The 21,225-nt window shown below is 45.1% G+C and overlaps 1 protein-coding gene across 4 annotated transcripts in view; it reads left to right on the forward strand.

Moving 5' to 3' along the window:
* The first annotated feature begins 291 nt into the window (after positions 1-291).
* The window catches only part of OTUD3 (OTU deubiquitinase 3), a 35,045-nt gene continuing 14,111 nt past the window's right edge, over positions 292-21,225 (forward strand). For 2 of the 4 annotated variants that reach the window (XM_088843185.1, XM_088843189.1), the window contains exons 1-4: positions 292-647; positions 7,676-7,824; positions 13,528-13,640; positions 19,425-19,547. In XM_088843185.1, the coding sequence (XP_088699311.1) occupies positions 427-647; positions 7,676-7,824; positions 13,528-13,640; positions 19,425-19,547 (606 nt within the window). In that variant the 5' untranslated portion in view covers positions 292-426. Of the gene's footprint in view, positions 648-676; positions 1,813-7,675; positions 7,825-13,527; positions 13,641-19,424; positions 19,548-21,225 lie in introns of those variants that run through there. The other 2 variants (XM_088843190.1, XM_088843192.1) reach the window with 2 other exon arrangements.

A 21,225-nucleotide genomic window follows, 5' to 3' on the forward strand; every position in this document is an offset into this window, starting at 1 on the left:
CGCTTGTCGGCCCGGCCCGGCCGAGGGGGCGGGGCCCCGCCAAGGGACCGCGGTGCCGCCCCTCCACGCCACGTGACCGCGGTGCCGCCCCTCCACGCCACGTGACCGCGGTGCCGCGCCCCCTCCCCGCCACGTGACCGCGGTGCCGCCCCTCCACGCCACGTGACCGCGGTGCCTCCCCGCCCCGCCACGTGACCGCGGTGCCTCCCCGCCCCCGCCACGTGACCGCGGTGCCGCCCCGCCCCGCCACGTGACCGCGGTTCCTCCCCCCCGCCCCGCCCTCAAGCCGGCGCAGGCGCGGTGGTCGCGTCGCCGTCGCCGGGCTCCGCAGCCCGCGCCGCGTCGCCTCCTTCGGCTCCTGAGGCTGCCGCCCCGGCGGTCCTGCGGCTCTTCCTCCTGCGGCTGCGGGCCGCGGGGGCCGAGGCCATGTCCCGGAAGCAGGCCGCCAAGGGCCGGCCGGGCAGCGGCAGCCGCAAAGCCGAGGCCGAGCGCAAGCGGGACGAGCGGGCGGCGCGCCGGGCCCTGGCCAGGGAGCGGCGGAACCGGCCGGAGTCCGGCGGCGGCGCGGGCTGCGAGGAGGAGTTCGTCAGCTTCGCCAACCAGCTGCAGGCTCTGGGGCTGAAGCTGCGGGAGGTGCCGGGGGACGGGTGAGGCGGGCCCGGGAGCGCGGGCTCGGGGGGCGGCGCCGCGGCTCGCGCCGGGGCTTGGCGGCCGTCTCCGGACGACCGCGAGCCCGCCGGGCGCCTGCTCTCGAGACGCCCGGGGCGTCCCCAGTGGTCCTCGGCCCGCGAAGTGTGCGGGGTCCTGGCAGAAGGTCTCCCTTACCTCGGGGCCCGGGAAGCACCCCCCCCAAAAAGGTGACTATGCCGAGACCTGAGGGACTGAGGTGGAGCCGGTCAGTCAGAGAGCAGGGCCCTGCGAAGAGCTGTCACGATGACACACGAGGCGGTGTAAGCGCCGCTTGACGGGACGCTCGGACTCCTCTGAGCCCTCACTGTTGGGTATTGCCCCCCTGCCACACTCGGGAAATTAGGCCTGCGACGGCCTGTCGTTTGCTAAGCTGAAGGCTGCTGCTGCTGCAGCTAAGTCACTTCAGTCATGTCCGACTCTGTGTGACCCCATAGACGGCAGCTCACCAGGCTCCCCCGTCCCTGGGATTCTCCAGGCAAGAACACTGGAGTGGGTTGCCATTTCTTCTCTTAATTCTTCCTTGCATGGACTTCAGTTTGACCTCTGTAAGCAGTGGCGCTTACCCAGGGTTGCTTGGGGGGGTTTAGACAGGAGTCTAAGTCCAGCCTTGTAGGTTCAGCTTTATGAAAGAACACAGGGTAAACAAATGGGATAGTAGGAGGGAGAGAATGGATGATGGGAAGGAAAAGTGACCCCAGGAAGAGGGATATGGATCCAGGAGTGTGGGGGAAAGAAGGGTAGGGAGAGGGAAGGAGATCATTTAGCATCCCCATTGTGGGGGTAGGTGAAAGGGAGTCTGGTTGCAGGAGCGTGGCACTGTGGAAGAGGCAGTATTAATAACAGCCTGGCTATTGTTTCTTCCTTCATTGGGGGGCTCAGCTAGGCCAAGAGGCAAGAATAAGGTGAAGCTGAAGACCATAAAGAATTGCCTTAGCCTTAATCATGGAAGAGGGGCAGGAAAATATTTTTTGAATTACATTTTGTTGCACCTTATTAATCAAGACTGTTTATGACCTGGTCTTAATTTACCTTCCCAGTTTTCCTACATATGTGCAGTGTTTTAGGCAGATTGGATTTAGAGCTCGATTGCAGTTTATTCACCACCACATAACACAGTGCCTGGTACGTTAAAGGCATTCAGTGCATTTTTGTTGAATAAATGATGATAAGAATATCATAGAGGAAGGCCACCTAGACCCTTAGCAGGGCCCCTTAAAAGAGCTGTTTTCTTAGTGGAGTCGCTACAGTTAAAAGGTTGCTTTGCTGGGTCTTGCTTTTAGTCTAATACCTTGATTTTTGTCAAATATAGTTTATTAAATATTCTGGGCATTAGCCACTCATAAGCACAAGACATTGGTATATAAACCGAAGTACCAGTTGAATTTGGCGGGACTGAGCTGGTGTCTGACTCTTCCTTACAAATGATTGGATTGCTTGTGTCTGCTATACTGGGGATGGTATGCCCACTGTCAGTGTGTCCAGGAAACTGACACACTTGACAGAAGGTTGCTTATGAGCAGGAGTTGCAGCACAGGGAGTTGCAGAATCTTGAGGGAATTTTCATAATGATATGGGAAACTTTGGGAGTACTACTTCTGCTCCCCTGCCCCGGAAGAGAACATATTTCTTTAGTTAATTCGGCAAACATTGGTTGAGGAAGGTGCTGGGAATACATTGCCTAGTAAGAGAGAAACAGTTCAACAGGTCTCAAACATTCTGGTCTTAGGATCCCTTTACACTTTTAAAAATGAATGAGGACTCCAAAGAGCTTTGGCTTATGTGGATTATAGTTATCAATATTTACTATATGAGAAAGTAAAATAAAGTAAAAACGTGGTACACAAACACATTATATTAGCTTTCAGAGTGATAACATCAGATATCATATATCAAGTAGCCTCTAGAAAACTCCACTGTACACTTGTGAGAGAGTTAAGAGTGAAAAGGATAACTAACATATTAGTTTCGGAGTCAGAACTCTGAAAAGGTTTCCGAGACACCTTCCCTTCCCAAACTGGGGCCATACTTTAAGAATGAATGGTATAAATAATTAAAATACAAGTTGATGTATTCTTTACAGTGACTGATTGTAGTGTACTATTGAGAAGGAAGCGGCCAGCACTCCCTAAAGTGGCCAGGGAAACCGCGTTCATTCAGCACATGTTTATTGAAACCTACCCTGTGCTAGATGCGTCTCAGAGAAGGTCATTCTCAGACTGGGTCATCAAGGACCAGTAAAAATATGCCAAGAGAGCATTCCAGACTGAGGAGTAATATGTGTAAAGGCCCAGGAGCACTTTATTTTTGAGAGATCTGCAAGTTGTTGAGTATGACAAGGCCGGAGGCCAGCTTGACTGCAGTGCTCATGTCTCTCCCTTCTGGTGTCCCTGTTGTTTGGACAGTGTTAGGTAAAATGATGATGGTAATTCCTCCTCTCTGGGCTCCATGACGCGAACCCCTTCCCACTCATAAGTTCTTCCCATGGATGCCACGCAGTGGGCTGTTTAGTCATCTTTAGTATTGTGTCACTTTTGGGTATGGTGAAGACAGGCTTTATCCCTGTGCAGTGGACGGTGCTTCCTGTGTTTGTTACGGGTTAGTAGATACCAATGGATTATTTTGTTGATGTTTCTTGAGTATTCTTGGTGAAATCCGAAGTTAGGTAATGAAAAAATAATCAAGTCTCCACTCTTCTGATTTTCCATTTTGGTCTGATAAGAATATTGAATAGCCTGAGATAGCATTTCGCTATAAAAGTGTATTCATCGTCGGCAGTGTGACATTTGTAGCATGGTGGAACCTTTGGGTGCTTGGGCATAAACCAGCTGGTATTCTGTAATGTAGCCTTTATGTGAGCTGGATCAGTGTAGTATGATTATACTGGATCCAGTATAATCAGGGAGCTGCTTATGGGGTGTTGTAATGCTTCATGGGCCATCTTCATATTTATTGTGTTGTCTGGAGGGTGGACCCACATAAATTGGATTCAGTTTCAAAACAGGAAATACTTTAACCTTGATGTGGTCCTTAAGAACATGATTGAATGTAGCATGAACAGAATCTCTAATTGGATTAGGCAGTACAATATTAACATTTCTCTGAATTATATCCAGTTGTATCCTCCTAAATGTAGCCTCAAATTACAGGACTAACTAGTAGTGTTCTAACGTTAAAGCATTAAAAAATCATTAATTTTAGCTACTTATTTCTGTCTCAGACAAGTTGTTTTATTTTTTAAGTTTCACCTTGTGTTTATAATTGTAGGGTTTCAGTGATAGAAGGGCATCCGCAATATCCATTAGTTCCTGCATCACCTGTACAGCAGCCTCATCTTTTGGGTCTTGCTCAGTGGTTTTCCACCTTGGTGGCACAGTAGAATCACTTGGGGAACTTTGGAAAAAATACAGTGAATGGACTCTGCCCCAGATCAGCCACACCAGAATTTCAGGCAGTGGGGTCTGGTTGTGGATAATTGAAAAAAAAAACTCCACATGTGATTCTAAAGTGCAGTTTAATGGTGAACTGCTGATTTAGAGTCTAGATCCTAGCTAGTGTTGCTCAAACTTTAGCATAAAACAGAATTACCTGGAGGGCTAATTAAATCTTTGGAGAGACTAGATTGCTGGGTCCCAACCCCAGAGAGTTTGACTCAGCAGGCCTGGGGCGGAGGGCTCAGAATTTTCATTTTGAATAAGTTCTCAGGTGGTGCTCAAGTTGCTAGTCAGAGATCACACTTTGAGAGTCAGTGTTTGAGCCTATCACTGCCTGATTAAAATCAGAAGCACATGTATAATTTGAAAATTTTTCAGTAGCCATATTGAAAAAGTAAAATGAAACAGATGAACTTAATTTTAGTATATATGGCAAGCTACTGTATCTAAAATATCATTTCAACATATAGTCAATGTAACAAATTTCAAATGAGATACTTTATATTTTAAAAATACTGTTCAAAATCCAGTATTCTCCCTTGACAACACACATGAATTTGGATTAGCCACATTTCAAGTGATTGGTATACACTATACAGTCCATGAAATTCTTCAGGCCGGAATACTGAAGTGGGTAGCCATTCCCTTTTCCAAGGGATCTTCCCAACGCAGGGATCGAACCCAGGTCTCCTGAATTGCAGGCTGATTCTTTACCAGCTGAGCCACCACAGAAGCCCAAGAATACTGGAGTGGGTAGGCTATCCTTTCTCCAGCGGATCTTCCCAACCCAGGAATCGGACCAGGGTTTCCTGCACTGGAGGTGGATTCTTTACCAGCTGAGCAACAAGGGAACAAAACCCGACCCACCTCCCATTTTTCTGCATATTGCACTATTACTGCACCCTCTGTGTGTGTGTGAAGTCGCTTCAGTCGCGTCCAGCTCTTCAACCCTCTGGACTGTAGCCCGCCAGGCTCCTCTGTCCATGGGATGCTCCAGGCAAGAATACTGGAGTGGGTTGCCATTTCCTCCTCCAGGGGCTCTTCCCAACTCAGGGATGGAACCCATGATTCTCTGTCTCCTGCATTGGCAGGCGGGTTCTTTACCCCTAGTGCCACGGCGAAGCCCATCTGCACCCTAAGAGCCCGTTAATTATTTTCATGTCTGTGTTGCAATAGTGTCTCAGGCTAAATTATCGAGCGCCCACAGCCCTTGCATGCTGCTTGTGTAATGGATGACTTCTGTATGCGTATCTGCAGGGAGAGTGCCATGGCTCTGAAGTGGGGAGGACACCGGCTGGAGATGCTTCTGTCACAGCTGGCAGGGAGAGCAGCGGTTGTGGTGCTGTTGGTCGGCAGAGGCCAGAGAGGCTGCTGCGCACCCTCAGTGTGTGGGACACAGGACTGTCCAGAATGCCAGCAGTGTGAGGGCGGAGAAGCTCTGCTGGAGTGTAGCAGGCGAGGGGGTGGGCCCAGAAAACAGGCCCTTGGGGCACTGGCCGCACTGCTCTCAGGAGGCTGGCGAGTGCTCTTCCTGGGCTCCCTGAGAGAACCCAGGTCATTCGTAGTGTCTGTTCACATTTCCTGTGAGCAGCCTTGTAACTGTTAGAAAAGGAAGTGATTCATCTATCTTGATTTTTCATTTTGACTGTTTTTAGTGAGCTCAAGGAAATTTTTTTAAAATACAGAAAAGTATATTTAATATTTCAAGTAAGTTTGCCACTCCTAACTCCACTACCCAGGGACAACTTCACTAACATTTTGGTGCCTGGCATTGAATCCTGGATGTGCCACCTACTGATTTTGTGACCTTGGGCACTTTACTGTAGGTGAATAGTAATTGTGCCTGTCTCACAGAGTTGACTGTAAGGACTAAGTGCTTTTTATACCTGTAAAGTGTTTGGAACAGTTCCTGGCACATTGTCAGAGCTGCTTAAATGATGGTTTCAGTGCTTTTTCCTTGCATACATTTGTGTGTGTTTCTGTATCTGCACACAGTATGCAGATGACCATGGTTGAGCTCATGCAGTGTACTCAGCTTTATACCTACTTTTTTGACTTGTGTGTGGAATATTTGCCCCTGTTACTGAGAGTTCTTAGAAAACATGTTACTTTCTGTAGAACACCATGAATTTATAGCAGATGTAAAATAACTTCGTATGTAATTTTTTGCCAAATTGTACTCTTAAATGGAATTTAGGAGTAAACTAGTGGTAGCAGTTGGTCAAGGTTTAAGAAAAGTTTGAGAGAAGCTTAAAATTGAGACCATCTTATCCATTGCCTTCTTTTTTCCCCCCTGTGGTTGAAAAAAGACCACCATTGTTAGATTTTAGCAACAGATCCTTCATTCTAGTGTATAGAACTGTTATGTTCCAGTCCCTTCTAGAATGTTGCCCCAGATAGATGCAGAGTTTCTTGGATTCTTTTGTTTATAGAATCTGTTGCCTTTTAAATCTCCCTTCTTCCCTGACCCCCCCCAAAAAAAAAAGTATAAATCTTTATACGTTTGAAGAGATTCCTGCCTCTCCAACTTTCTGTTGAAAACTTACTTTTCTAAGTTGAAAATAAAAAAACCTCCATCACCAAACACTTAGGTCTAAAGTCCTTTGAGAAGTGATAAGTTTATATTTTGGAATTAGAATGTCATAGATTTTCATTTGGAAGAGTAAACAGTTTGATGTGAAAGTGGGCAACTGTTTGGCTTCAGAACAGCTCTTTGCTTAGTTTTGAGGATGCCAGAGTGTGGCTGGGCTCTGTGTTTGTGATATAGTTTGGAATTTTAGAAGCTGTTAAGGGGTGTGAAAGTAAACTTTCAAAAGTTGTTACCAGCATTTTAACTTTAGGAAGAAAACAAAAGGAACACTAGGAGAATTTTCATTTGGCAGCAGCAGGAACAGCACTGTGGCTCCTTGAGTCGGGGTGGGACACCAGGGAGGGAGAGTGTCCCTGTGAGCTGTGCCTGCGGGCTGCCCCAGTGCTTTCCTTCCCACGCCCTTCTCCACTGTGTCCTCAGGACTCAAAAAACAGGATGGCACATTTGATTGCTTCTATTGGGAGCTTGACAAATGCTATGTTTTTGATACTTATTAGGTGAATGATTAGCTAGCTGGGAAACCATAGTGGAAGGGCTTTCAGAAAAGAGGTAGTAGATATGATTTACCATTTTGGAAGGAGATCTGGGTGTCATAGATAGCCCTTAGGTGTGGAGTGGCCATAGTGTCTGGACCCTGTCTTCATGTGGTTAATAAATCACCAACTCCACTTGTTGAAGCAATGGAGGCTCGGAGAAGTTCAGTATCTTTCCTGAGTCAGCCAGCTCGTAAATGGGGAATAGGATTCTTGTTTGTTGCCTCTCAAAAAGGTGATGTGGTTGACTGTCTTCCCTCGTGCTCTCCTGCCCCTGGTATCTGGGAAGAATCCTGGACAGTCAGAGAGCTGAAGCTTTGGCTCTTCTCTGTGTGAAAGATTTCCTTGGATGGCCTGCCATGAAGCATCATTGTTTTAGATGAACTAAGTTCGTTTTTAAAAGGTCTTGACCAGCATTTTTGTTTTGATAGAAATTGCCTGTTCAGAGCTCTTGGTGATCAGTTGGAAGGACACTCACGAAATCATCTCAAGCACCGACAGGAGACAGTGGACTACATGATAAAGCAGCGGGAAGATTTTGAACCCTTTGTAGAAGATGACATTCCTTTTGAGAAACATGGTAGGTTCACCGTGGGACACTGGATCCTCCAGGAGTAATGCATTGGGTAATTAAATCCGTTAGCATCCCCGACCCTCCCAGCTAGGGGTTTGATTACATAAATTATGGCATTTTTTAATTAAAAAAATATTTGTTTGCTCTGTAATAGGCAGCATGCTCGGCAGTTAGGAATCAGTAGGTTTAGATGTAGGTGCTGTTAATAAAAATGAAAATGTTCGTTAACTTGAAAAGTGACTTTATTTGGGGTGGAGGGGAAGGGAGAAGGGGGGAAGCAGGTTATAAAACAGTGTGTTTAGATTGATCCTATTTAAAAAAGATTCTATTTATTTTTGGCGGTGCCTTGTCTTCGTTGCTGCACACGGGCTTTCTCTGGCTTCAGTGAGGGGCTACTCTTCACTGTAGCGAGTGGCTTTCTCACTGCAGGAGCTTCTCGTGGAGCACGGGCTCTCAACGCACAGGCTTCAGTGGCTGCAGCTCTAGGGCTTTGGGGTGCAGGCTCAATGGTTGTGGTGTGTGGACTTAATTGCCCTGCAGTATGTGGGATCTTCCCAGACAGGGATTGAACCTCTGTCCCCTGCATTAGCAGGTGGATTCCCATCTACTGTGCCACCTGTGCCTTCCAAGATTGACCCTGTTTATAAAAGGTATATTTGTACAAAACAAATTAGGAAAAGTCTGTTGTTGTTGTCTGACTCTCTGCGACCCCATGGACTGCAGCACGCCAGGCTTCCCTGTCTTTCAGTACCTCCCAGAGCTTACTCAAACCCATGTCCATTGAGTTGGTGAGGCCATCTAACTATCTCATCCTCTGTTGTCCCCTTCTCCTCCCGTTTTCAATCTTTCTCAGCATCAGGATCTTTTCCAATGAGTTGGCTCTTCGCATCAGGTGGCCAAAGTGTTGGAGCTTCAGCATCAGTCCTTCCAATGAATATTCAGGGTTGATTTCCTTTAGGTTTGACTGGTTTGATTTTGTAGTCCAAGGGACTCTCAAAGAGTCTTCTCCAGCACCACAGTTTGAAAGCCTCAATTCTTTGGTACTCGGCCTTCTTTATGGTCCAACTCTCACATCCATACATGACTACTGGAAAAACCGTAGATTTGACTATGCGGACCTTTGTTGCAAAGGGATGTCTTTGCTTTTTAATATGCTGTCTACATTTGCCGTAGTTTTTCTTCTAGGAAGGAAGTGTTTCTGAATTTCATGGCTGCAGTCACCACCTACAGTGATTTTGGAGCCCAGGAAAATAAAATCTGTCACTGTTTCCCCTTTTCCCCACTTCTGTTTGCCTCACAATGATGGGACCAGTTGCCATGATCTTAGTTTTCTGAATGTTGAGTTTTAAGCCAGGGTTTTCTCTGTCCTCTGTCACCCTCATCAAGAGGTTGTTTAGTTCCTCTCTGTTTTCTGCCATTAGAGTGATATCATCTGCAAGTCTGGAAAGATGCTAACAGTTTATGGTTGTTAGTTATGGTTTATAACTCTTGGCTCCATTTATTTTTCAGAAACCACTCTCTGTCTTTCAACAACTTCTATTAAGGGGAGACAATAGGACCTAATTTCTAGGGGGTTTTGGTAAAGAGTAAACTAGATTATGAAATAAGTTCTTAGTAAGTGCCAGCCATCTGGGGATCCTGGGACTATTGAGTATTTAAATTATCTTCTGTAAATTTTCTTATTTTTAAGTGATCATGAATTACTTTTATAATCAGAAAAATCAGTAAGGTCATTTTAATTTCTTCCCCAAACACAATCTGATTTCTTTGAGGTAAGTCAGGGATTTAAATTAGTACCTTAATAGGCTCAAATCTAGTAAGAAAATACTTCTGAGTTTTAAGCTTTGATTCTGACAATTATTTACTGAGACTGCTGTGCTAGGTGCTAATATATTTATGTTTTACAAATAGCATTTTCATCGCAGGGCTCACAGTCTTATCTGTCTCAGGAAAGAGAATCATTCTGTGTTTTGGAGCGCGGACTCTGGGAACCAGTCAGGAGTGGGTGGGGGAGAGACTGAGAAGAGGCTGCGGTGGAGGGCTCTGCACATTGGTAGATGAAGGAATGAGCGCATTTCCACCAGGGCTGTTCCTGGGGATGATGAGTGGGTCCAGACCAGCCCCCAGTTTGGTAGTGTAATTGACAGGCCTCACTGGAGGGGGCGGGGGGAGGGGCTGGTGTTGACAGAGACAGAGATGATTTTGAAGTTGTGCTTGGGGAATGGCGAGGGTTCAGTTCAGTTCAGTCGCTCAGTCGTGTCCGACTCTTTGCGACCTCATGAATCACAGCATGCCAGGCCTCCCTGTCCATCACCAACTCCCGGAGTTCACCCAAACTCATGTCCATCGAGTCGGTGATGCCATCCAGCCATCTCTTTCTCTGTCGTCCCCGTCTCCTCCCACCCCCGATCCTTCCTAGCATCAGAGTCTTTTCCAGTGAGTCAGCTCTTCACATGAGGTGGCCAAAGTATTGGAGTTTCAGCTTTAGCATCAGTCCTTCCAATGAACACCCAGGATTGATCTCCTTTAGAATGGACTGGTTGAATCTCCTTGCAAGTCCAAGGGACTCTCAAGAGTCTTTTCCAGCATCACAGTTCAAAAGCATCAATTCTTCGGCGATCAGCTTTCTTCACAGTCCAACTCTCACATCCATACATGACCACGGGAAAAACCATAGCCTTGACTAGACGGACCTTGGTTGGCAAAGTAATGTCTCTGGTTTTTAATATGCTATCTAGGTTGGTCATAACTTTCCTTCCAAGGAGTAAGCGTCTTTTAATTTCCTGGCTGCAGTCAGCATCTGCAGTGATTTTGGAGCCCAAAAAAATAAAGTCTGACACTTTCCACTGTTTCCCCATGAGGGGCTGGTGTTGATAGAGACAGAGATGATTTTGAAGTTGTGCTTAGGGAAGGGCTAGGGTAGCTGTGCTTTAATAAAAGGCAGCAGGAGGAACACATTTGAGCAGGAAGCTTTTCTCATTCATCACTGGAAAAGCACTCATTCATTAGGCACAAGCAGCAAAAGAGACACAGCAGTGAAACTCCATTGAGTAGTTTATTCTAGTCATTGAGTTCTCACGGTCCTCTTCCTGGATAATTTTTTTTCTGGCAGGCACCAGTTAATTAGACGGTCACCAGTTTACAGATTAAATATGAATATATGGAGAAAGTTTTTTTGTTTAATGGTATATAAAATGAGTCATTGATTCAATAAATATTTTATGTGAAGAGAATTTTTAGTTTGTGACTTGAAATTCTGCTTTGACCCTCTTCAGTGAAGACCATGTGGTAGGTTTAGGGGTGTGGCAGGACCTTAGATGTACAGATGCTGTGTCATGGTTTGAGTATCATAGTGGGTAGTGGCTCTGATTGCCATAGCAGAAAGAAAAGGAAACCTGGAAGTCTGCATGTTCTCCTTGTGTGTCAGTGGAAGCCTAGACTCGTTGTATTTCCTGCTCTTATAGTTATGTGTTTTTAATGTCTACCTCGTTACACTGTGACATGGTTGAGGGTGGGAACTGTGTCTGTTCCCCACTGTGGCAATGGCTGGCACATAGTCAACACTCATATTTTTTGATAGAATAATTGAATGGCTCACTTCAGGACCTGGTTATCCTTGCATCTGACTGTGTCTTTGCTTTGGTCTATGGCTTTGGAGAATCATCATCATCTTTTCCCTAACTAAACAGATACACCAGAAACCTGAATGTTCTTAATGCCTTATCATATTACTCACTTTTGTGTCTTGTCACTTTTCCTCCAATGTATTTTTCCTCACTTCTACTGCCTCATAGCATCAGGCCTCTTTGACCATTTGCCTAGATTTCTCCAGTATTTTGGATTGGTCTCATTGCCTCCTGACCCCTTCACTTTGCTTTCCATGTGGAAACCAGAGAGGTGATCTAAACATATATCAAATAGGTCTTCCCCTGTCTAACACTTGTAGGCAGCTCCCCATTGACCTCAAGAACGTTCTAACTCTTTAGCCTTTATGATCTGTGATTTTCTGGTTTCCCTACCCTCTTGCCATTTCCCAGTATATTTTCTTGCTCCCCAACCCTGCCATCTCAGCATTCTAAGTTCCTGCCAATACTCTGCAGTCCGTAAACTCATTGTGTTCTCTTTCTTGCTTCTGCTTGGAACATCATCCATTCCTCTTCTGTTTGTCTTTTACCTGCCCTTTGGGAAGCAGTGTAGTTGTCTCAACTGAGAAGCTTATCTGGTACACCTCCCCTTCCCTCCCCACTGTTCAGACTGGCTTATGTTCCCCACCTGGAGTTAGCCAAGCTGCAAGGTTTGAAGACACAGTCTTACTTCAGACTTCCCTGACTTCTGACACCAGCTGCAAATTTGTGGTTTCTCAGAACCATTCCCAGGTTTGATAATTTGCTAGAAGGACTCACAGAGCTCACTGAAGTCTGTTATATTCACAGTTATATAGTGTATGTACAAGGAAAAGATCCAGGTCAAATTAGTCAAAGGGTCGAATCGTTGGAGAAGACTCTTGAGAGTCCCTTGGACTGCAAGGAGATCCAACCAGTCCATCGTAAAGCAGATCAGTCCTGGGTGTTCATTGGAAGGACTGATGTTGAAACTGAAACTCCAATACTTTGGCCACTTGACGCAAAGAGCTGACTCATTTGAAAAGACCCTGATGCTGGGAAAGATTGAGGGCAGGAGGAGAAGGGGATGACAGAGGATGAGATGGTTTGATGGCATCACTGACTCAATGGACATGAGTTTGGGTAAACTCCAGGAGTTGGTGATGGACAGGGAGGCCTGGTGTGCTGTGGTCCATGGGGTCGCAAAGAGTTGGACACAACTGAGTGACTGAACTGAGAATCTTGGATGGTTACACAATGGCAAAATATCTGAAGGTTACACGATACACAGTATTGTCAACCAGGGAACCTCACGCAAACATCAGTGTCCAGAATTTTTATTAGGCTTGCACCATGTAGATGTTATTGATTGACTGCCTAAGTGGTTGAAGTCATTCTCTAGTCCCTGAGGTCTTTCTAGTGTGCCTTGACCAGAGAGATGCACTGAAAGTCACCTCATGTGTAAACTTAGCATAAACAGTGAGATGTGGCTGAGGGGCCACTGTGAATAATAGAGACACCCCGTCACTTGGGAAATGCCGTGGTTTTAGAGGTGTTCTCCCAGGAGCCGGGGGCAAAGGTCAGACTTCTCTGTGTAAGGCCAGATGCTTTACTGCATGTTTCTTTCCTGAAGCACCTGCGTATCAGTGGTGTCTGTTTTCTTGTTGTTTGTCCCCCACTGGTTGTAAACTCCTTGAGGGCAAATTGTGACAGGCTGTATAATGGAGTGGCCAGGAGCGAAGATCTTGGAGTCAGGATGCCTGGGATAAAACTCAGCTCTGCTGTGTACTGACTTGTGACCTTGAACACAGTTGCAAACTGCCCTCTGCTTTAGTTTCCTCATCTGTAAGATGCTGTGCATGATAATACCTCTTTCACTTCTTTCAGAGGGCTGTTTTGAGGGTTAAAGTGATTTATGAGATAGAATTAGAGAACGAATTATGGACATACACTGACTACTAGACTCTGACAAAGCTATTGAGCTTTTCCAGGCATATACCCTGATTTCTGATTTTTGGAACTAAATAAATACCAAAGCATGTTTGCATTTGGGTTTTTCCATTATAAAGACTTTGTTTTTCTTTCTCTCCTATTTCCTTCCATACAGTGGCCAGTTTGGCAAAGCCTGGGACATTTGCTGGCAATGATGCAATTGTAGCCTTTGCAAGAAATCATCAGTTGAATGTGGTGATTCATCAACTTAATGCCCCTTTGTGGCAGGTAGGTCATCTGTTGAGGAATTTATGTTAAGCCTTATTTAAAAATTAGCTTTGGGGATATCCTAAGATAATGGGGCTGGACTGATGATATTGAATTATGCAGGGTAGCTTGGACTGTGAACCTCACCAAGCTTGTGGTGGCTTGGAATTAAACCCTGCATTACAAATGGAGTCTGAAGTGTAATTCAGAGACTTAAAATGCCAGAATATTACTCAGCAGTTAGTTAATTGGGTGATTTGGGACAGAGAGCCTAATGTGGAAGTAGCATAGATAATTTTGTAAAAATTCTCTCAATGAGAATTCAGAGGATTTGCATACAGATTCTGGTTTGAATATACCTGTTCCATGTGTATGTTTTTTTTTTTAGATGGAGAGAAACAAAGCCCAAACTGACTGTAATAAACTGTTGGTAAAAAAGAACTTTTGAACAGCAAAATTTCATGGCCTAGGGTGTCAAGCTCTATGTCTGTGCTCTCCCCAGCCATCCGTAGTATTCTGTTGGTGTCTCTGCAGCAAGTAAGATTTCAAACAAGTGTTCAGTTTGTGCTGTGGGATGGCAGAGCACGATGTTGAGCCGCTTAGGCCTCCCTTCGCCTCCTCATACCCCTTCGCCCTTGCCTTTGGTATTCTAAGTTACCTTTGGTGTTCTAAATTAACCTGATTTCCCAAACAGTCCATCAAGCCAAACATTCTGGAGTATGGAAGGTCAAAGGTCAGGTGAAAATGTACACAGCCCACCCCTTGTTTGCCCTCCTTGTACTTTTCATCTTGTGGCTCAGCTCCCAGAGTCTGGTCAGGTGGTTTCCATCAGACCTCCTCGCTCCCCTTCTCTACTACTCCCCCATGTCTAGCTTTTTTTAATTTAGAAAGTAAAACATAGTGATTATAGAACAATTTGAAAATTCAGAAAAGCCCATAAAGGCAAATAAAAATCACCCAGTCAAACTCCCTAGAGGTCATTGCTGTTCACATTTTAGTGTGTATCTGTGTTATTCACACATACTCTGAAATATAAAAACATTCATGTTTAACTGGAAGAGACAGATCACAGTGTCACATCTTTAAAACTGGTTCAGTGGTAAAGAATACGCCAGCAACGTGGGAGCTACAGAAGACTCTGGTTCTATCCCTCGGTCCAGAAGATCCTTTGGAGGAGGAAATGGCAGCCCACTCTAGTACTCTTGCCTGTGAGATCCCATGGACAGAGGAGCCTGACGGCTATAGTCCATGGAGTTGGAAAGAGTCAGACACAGCTGAGCGACTGGGCATGCACACACACCTAGATACATCCGTATGTACATATCTGCACACACTGTATATCCCTGTATATCATATTGTTACAAAGATAACAGTGACCTTTTTCTCCTCATTATTTTACTGTGAAAAGTGAAAGTTTCAGTTGCTCAGTCATGGCTGACTCTTTGGGACCCCATGGACTGTAGCCCGTCAGTCTCCTCTGTCCAAGGGATTCTCCAGGCAGGAATAGTGGAATGGGTTGCCATTTCCTTCTCCAAGGGTACTTCCCAACCCAGGGATCAAACCTGTGTCTCCTGCATTGCAGGCAAATTCTTTTTTGTCTGAGCCATCAGGGAACCCCATTTTCTTGTACCATTTATATATATATTCCTTTGTAAATTGCTTATTCCTTTGCTTAGCTTTTGCTCTTTAAAAATAAAGTCAATTATAGATATATAATTTACATATATCAAAATTCACCCTTCTCTGGTGTATAGTTTGTGTTTGGACATAGTCATGTAAACGCTACCACTACCTCAGTTCAGTTCAGTCTCTCAGTCATGTCCGACTCTTTGCGACCCCATGAACCACAGTACGCCAGGCCTCCCTGTCCATCACCAACGCCTGGAGTTTACCCAAGCTTATGTCCATTGAGTCGGTGATGCCACCCAACCATCTCATCCTCTGTCATCCCTGTCCCTCCTGCCTTCATTCTTTCCCAGCATCAGGGTCTTTTCAAATGAGTCAGCTCTTTGCATCAGGTGGCCAAATTATCGGAGTTTCAGCTTCAACATCAGTCCTTCCAGTGAACACCCAGGACTGGTCTCCTTTAGGATGGACTGGTTGGATCTCCTTGCAGTCCAAGGGACTCTCAAGAGTCTTCTCCAGCACCACAGTTCAAAAGCATCAATTCTTCAGCACTCAGCTTTCTTCGCAGTCCAACTCTCACATCCATACATGACCACGGGAAAATCCATAGCCTTGACTAGACGGACCTTTGTTGATAAAGTAACATCTCTGCTTTTTAATATGCTGTCTAGGTTGGTCATAATTTTCCTTTCAAGGAGTAAGTGTCTTTTAATGGCTGCAGTCACCATCTGCAGTGATTCTGGAGCCCCCAAAATAAAGTCTCTCACTGTTTATACTGTTTCCCCATCTATTTGCCAGGAAGTGATGGGACCAGATGCCATGATCTTCGTTTTCTGAATGTTAAGCTTCAAGCCAACTTTTTCACTCTCCTCTTTCACTTTCATCAAGAGGCTTTTTAGTTCTTCATTTTCTGCCATAAGGGTGGTGTCATCTGCATATCTGAGGTTACTGATATTTCTCCCGGCAATCTTGATTCCATCTTGTGCTTCTTTCAGCCCAGAGTTTCTCATGATGTACTCTGCATATAGGTTAAATAAGCAGAGTGACAATATACTGCCTTGACGTACTCCTTTTCCTATTTAGAACCAGTCTGTTGTTCCATGTCCAGTTCTAACTGTTGCTTCCTGACCTGCTTACAGGTTTCTCAAGAGGCAGGTGAGGTGGTCTGGTATTCCCATCTCTTTCAGAATTTTCCACAGTTTATTGTGATCCACACAGTCAAAGTCTTTGGCATAGTCAATGAAGCAGAAATAGATGTTTTTCTGGAACTCTCTTGCTTTTTTGATGATCCAGCGGATGTTGGCAATTTGATCTCTGGTTCCTCTGCCTTTTCTGAAACCTGCTTGAACATCTGGAAGTTCACGGTTCACATACTGTTGAAGCCTGGCTTGGAGAATTTTAAGCATGACTTTACTAGCATGTGAGATGAGTACAATTGTGCGGTAGTCTGAGCATTCTTTGGCATTGCCTTTCTTTGGGATTGGAATGAAAACTGACCTTTTCCAGTCCTGTGGCCACTGCTGAGTTTTCCAAATTTGCTGGCATGTTGAGTGCAGCACTTTCACAGCATCATCTTTCAAGATTTGAAATAGCTCAACTGGAATTCCATCACCTCCACTAGCTTTGTTTGTAGTGATACTTCCTAAGGCCTACTTGACTTCACATTCCAGGATGTCTGACTACCTACATATAGAATATTTCTACTACCCCAAAAAGTTACCTCATGCCTCTTTGTAGTCACGAGTCCCTTCTCTTCTTCCCCAGATTCTTGTCACCACTAATCTCATTTGTCTCTTGTAGTTTTGCCCTTTCGGTTTTTCCTGGTAGCTCAGCTGGTAAAGAATCCGCCTGTAATTCAGGAGACCCTGGTTTGATTCCTGGGTTGGGAAGATACCCTGGAGAAGGGATAGGCTACCCACTCCAGTATTGTTGGGCTCCCCCGGTGGCTTAGACAGTAAAGAATCCACCTGCAATGCAGGAGTCCTGGGTTCAATCCCTGGGTTGGGAAGATCTGCTGGAGGAGGGTATGGCAGCCCACTCCAGTATTCTTGCCTGGAGAATCCCCAGGAGAGAGGAATCTGGTGGGCTGTAGTCCATGTTGTTGCAGAGCTGGACACGACTGAGCAACTAAACACAGCACAGCACAGTTTTGCCTTTTCAGAATGTCGTATAAATGGAAATATTTCACTTTTTGTGTCTGGCATAATGTCCTTCTAACAGTCGTAGTACAACAGGATAAACTAGCTACTCCCTAGACGGGTGAGGACTCTTTACAGGGACACGGTGAGCTGGAGGAAACGATATCTGCATGTGCTGCTTATTCTCTGGGGGTAGTGTCGGCACATGTCCTCCGAGGAGAGCTGTCATGTTGACTGAGGCTCTCTCTTCCTCAGGATGTCTTTGAGTCACAAAGACTGTTTACCTCCTTCATTGTGCCAGTTTTTTGTCCTTAAATCTTTTCTGCTTAGCAGGAGTCATCAGAGTCATTTGAATGCACAGCATGACGATCCTGTTCTTGCAGCCAGCTTGGTAACTACAGCTTGCCCATTCCTCCATCAGTAACTCTTTTAAAGTTTCTTAATTTTCTAGATAGTTTTGGAAGATATTTCATAGTTACTTTTTTCCCCTCAAGTTCATTTATTTCTATTAGTGTCCCCTTTTATGAATTGCTTAATATTCAAAGTATGTGTTTTCAAAATAAATATATTTTCTCTATACTGGAACTATCCACTAGGTTTCCCCCATCACCCCTTACCCCAGTGAAGCATCTTATAAAATTTGAGAGTTAAACCTGAATTGGTTGCTACTGTCATGGGTAGGAGCGCTTCTATTCACAGTGAGGAGGTTTATACTCAGAGCCTACATTTTTTTTTTTTTTTTTGGCTGCAGATGGAACATACGCTTCTGTAAGCAGTACAGACACGTGTAAGGTAGAAAATGAAAGTCCTCTGTGATCTCCCTCGCCGTGAGCAGCACAGTTAACAATTTGGTGACTGGTGCTTGAGTTATGTTTTCCTCTGGATAACGCATACACAGTGTGTTGTTATTATTTAAATATGTGAGTGCTGTAGGGATGTTGTCACTCGGATTCTGATTGGCTAATGTCCTTTCCAGTAGTCTTCCTGGGAGGTGAGCAGTGCTCTCTCTATTTTGTATGTGTCAAAACCAGACTCTGTGCACTTTGAGACCTAGAGACTCTACCTGGAGAAAACTTCTGTGATTCTGACTTCTAGACCTGTGTAGGTCCTGTTTGTTCCATGGTTTTGCTGTGTTTTTAGACCACAGATACTATTTAATGATAATGTCTTAACCGCCTATGACTTTGCGCAGAAATAAGGAGGTGCTAACATTTGGGGGCTTTAACAGACAGACTCAGCTTTGTAAAGGACAGGTTGAGGGTTACCGTGGAGTTTCTGTGGAGGTGGTGGTTGGGGGCAGTGCCCAGGCTCCCTCCCAGGGCGTGTGTTTTGCGTGGCTCCTGGGAGCACTGTCTGGTCGGGTTGAACTCCAGGGGCGCATCCACACAGAGTGCCCTGCGAGCAGTGCCTCCGGGGTGTGCAGTGCGGCAGTGCTGCTCGACTGCGTGTAGTTTCGTTTTGAAATTGATGGAGACGGGACATGTGTGTGTTTCTCAGTATGTGTTTGATGAAAAATGCTGTTTTTGTTTTAAGGACAGGGTGGATTTTCTGTGAAGCCTAAATATCAGGTCCTTCAATTTTATGGCCCCCTTTCAAGGTCTTGGGAGGGATGATAGCAATTTTATATTTGTAATTTTATATTTTTTTTCCTCAAAGAGGGCCCCTAGTTGTCTGTCACAAATTTGCATCTGCCTCTGGGCCTTCCTTCTTGGAAGGAACCTGAGCATTTGAGGGGCTGAGGTGTCCTGATGCTCCTGAAACTTAGACTTCCTTAGCCTCGTGGTAAATTCGCCCCTGGTTTTTGAACATGCCTTTTCAAATGGCTTTATTTCCATTTAGTTGCATATTAAGAACATGGAATCATACACACACGAGTGGGAGAAAGAATTCAAAAATTGCTCAGGACGCGTCACAGTCATACTCCCAGTTGCTCTTACAGAGAACCTGTTGAGTGGGCACCCTGGGGAATCAGGTGGGCTTTCTCTTCAGAAGCGGACGCTGTGCAGATCCTCGCTGGCATCTCCTCTCCCTCTGCCTGCAGATCCGCGGTACAGATAAGAGCAACGGGCGGGAGTTACACATCGCCTACCGGTATGGCGAGCACTACGACAGCGTACGCAGGATCAACGACAACTCAGAGGCGCCCGCGCGCCTGCAGACAGAGGTGAGCAAGGCCGCTGTGCTCTGTGCGCTCAGCCCCGCAGGGACCCGGTCGGGGGCTCCGCACCCTGGAGCCAAACACCAGTCACGTTTTAATAGAAAGTTGCCTTTAAGAATCTGAGGGCTCAGTTCATTTTTTTAAAACTTCGTTCATTTAGGTGAGGGCAGTGGATAAAATTGTCGTTCTTCTGCTTTCCCTCACAGTGATGGCTGTGATTGCATGAATATGATTTATATAAACATTTAAAATTACTTCCATGTTTTAAAATTAATTCATGCTTCATATCTAAAATTTGGAAACTATAGAAAAAGTAAAGAAGAAAATAAAACGTACATAGAATCAACAGTTTTGTTACTGTTTTCAAATTTGGTATAGCTTTTTCCGATTATTTCATATGTCTTTCCTCACATGATTAGACACTTTCTTTGTAATTTAAAAAAGTGACAGTCACTCTGTCACCCTTGTGTACCTCTCTGGTAAACAGTGGATGGAACCAGTGTTCCTAGTATATCATGAAATTACCTAGAGATGTCTCCATATCAAACAGTTATGTGGGTGTGCACGTGTGTTCTAGCTTTGCTGGGACACAGTCTCCTTATCCACAGTTGTAGCACCCTCTGCATAGTGTTCTGCTCTGCACGTTTCAAATGGAACACATCTCAGAGTTTAATTCACAGCAGGACGTAAGAAACTGCCTACATCTTTTTAAATGGCTCCGTAGTTATTTAGTGTGTGGATGCATTATAATGTGCTTAAATAGGCCCTTCGATGGACTTTTAGATGGCTTTCAAACTTTGTTTTTACAAACAGCATACAGTGCCTTGTATGCATGTCTTTTCACACATGCGCGGGTTTTGTGGAATAAATTCTGGAAGATTCTTACTACATCAGAGGATGTGTGCATTTATAACTTGGAAATGGCAAGCCACTCTAGTACTCTTGCCTAGAAAATCCCATGGATGGAGGAGCCTGGTAGGCTGCAGTCCGTGGGGTCGCTAAGGGTTGGATACGACTGAGCAACTTCACTTTCACTTTTCACTTTCAATCATTGGAGAAGGAGATGGCAACCCACTCCAGTGTTCTTGCCTGGAGAATCCCAGGGACGGGGGAGCCTGGTGGGCTTCCGTCTATGGGGTCACACAGAGTCGGACACGACTGAAGTGACTCAGCAGCAGCAGCAGCAGGTGTTGCCGAGTTGTTCTCTGTAGAAGTCTTACCAGTTTACACCCCCACTTGCAGTGTGTCTCTTCTGTACCTTTGCCAACACAGTGTGTTACCAAGTTTTTAAGTCTGTGTCGCTTAGGGAAAAAATTCTTAACATAGTTTTCATTTCTGTTTTTCTTATTAATGAGCTTATACATCTTTTCTTGTGTTTAAAACCGGTTTGTACTTTGTTGTGTGTGAACTGTATGCATGTTCTTTATTTATTTTTTTTGTTCAGGCTTCTTAATGATTTTTGGGAAATCCTTTATGTACTGGGGAAATTAGCCTCTATTTGTGGTATGAGTTGCAAAATTTTTTTCAGTCTGTTATCTGTCTTTTTATTCTTTCTCATATTGTCTTTGCTATGAAGGAATTTTAGATTTTTATGTGGTTAAATTTGTCTCATTTTCAAGACATAAGGTAAATGTCTTCTAGGTTTTGGGTCATAATTAGGAAGCTCTTTCCCATTCTGACTTTA

This window comes from Moschus berezovskii, chromosome 2 (assembly GCF_049115385.1).
Source record: "Moschus berezovskii isolate FMDL1 chromosome 2, NW_MosBer_1.0, whole genome shotgun sequence".
NCBI lineage: Eukaryota > Metazoa > Chordata > Mammalia > Artiodactyla > Moschidae > Moschus > Moschus berezovskii.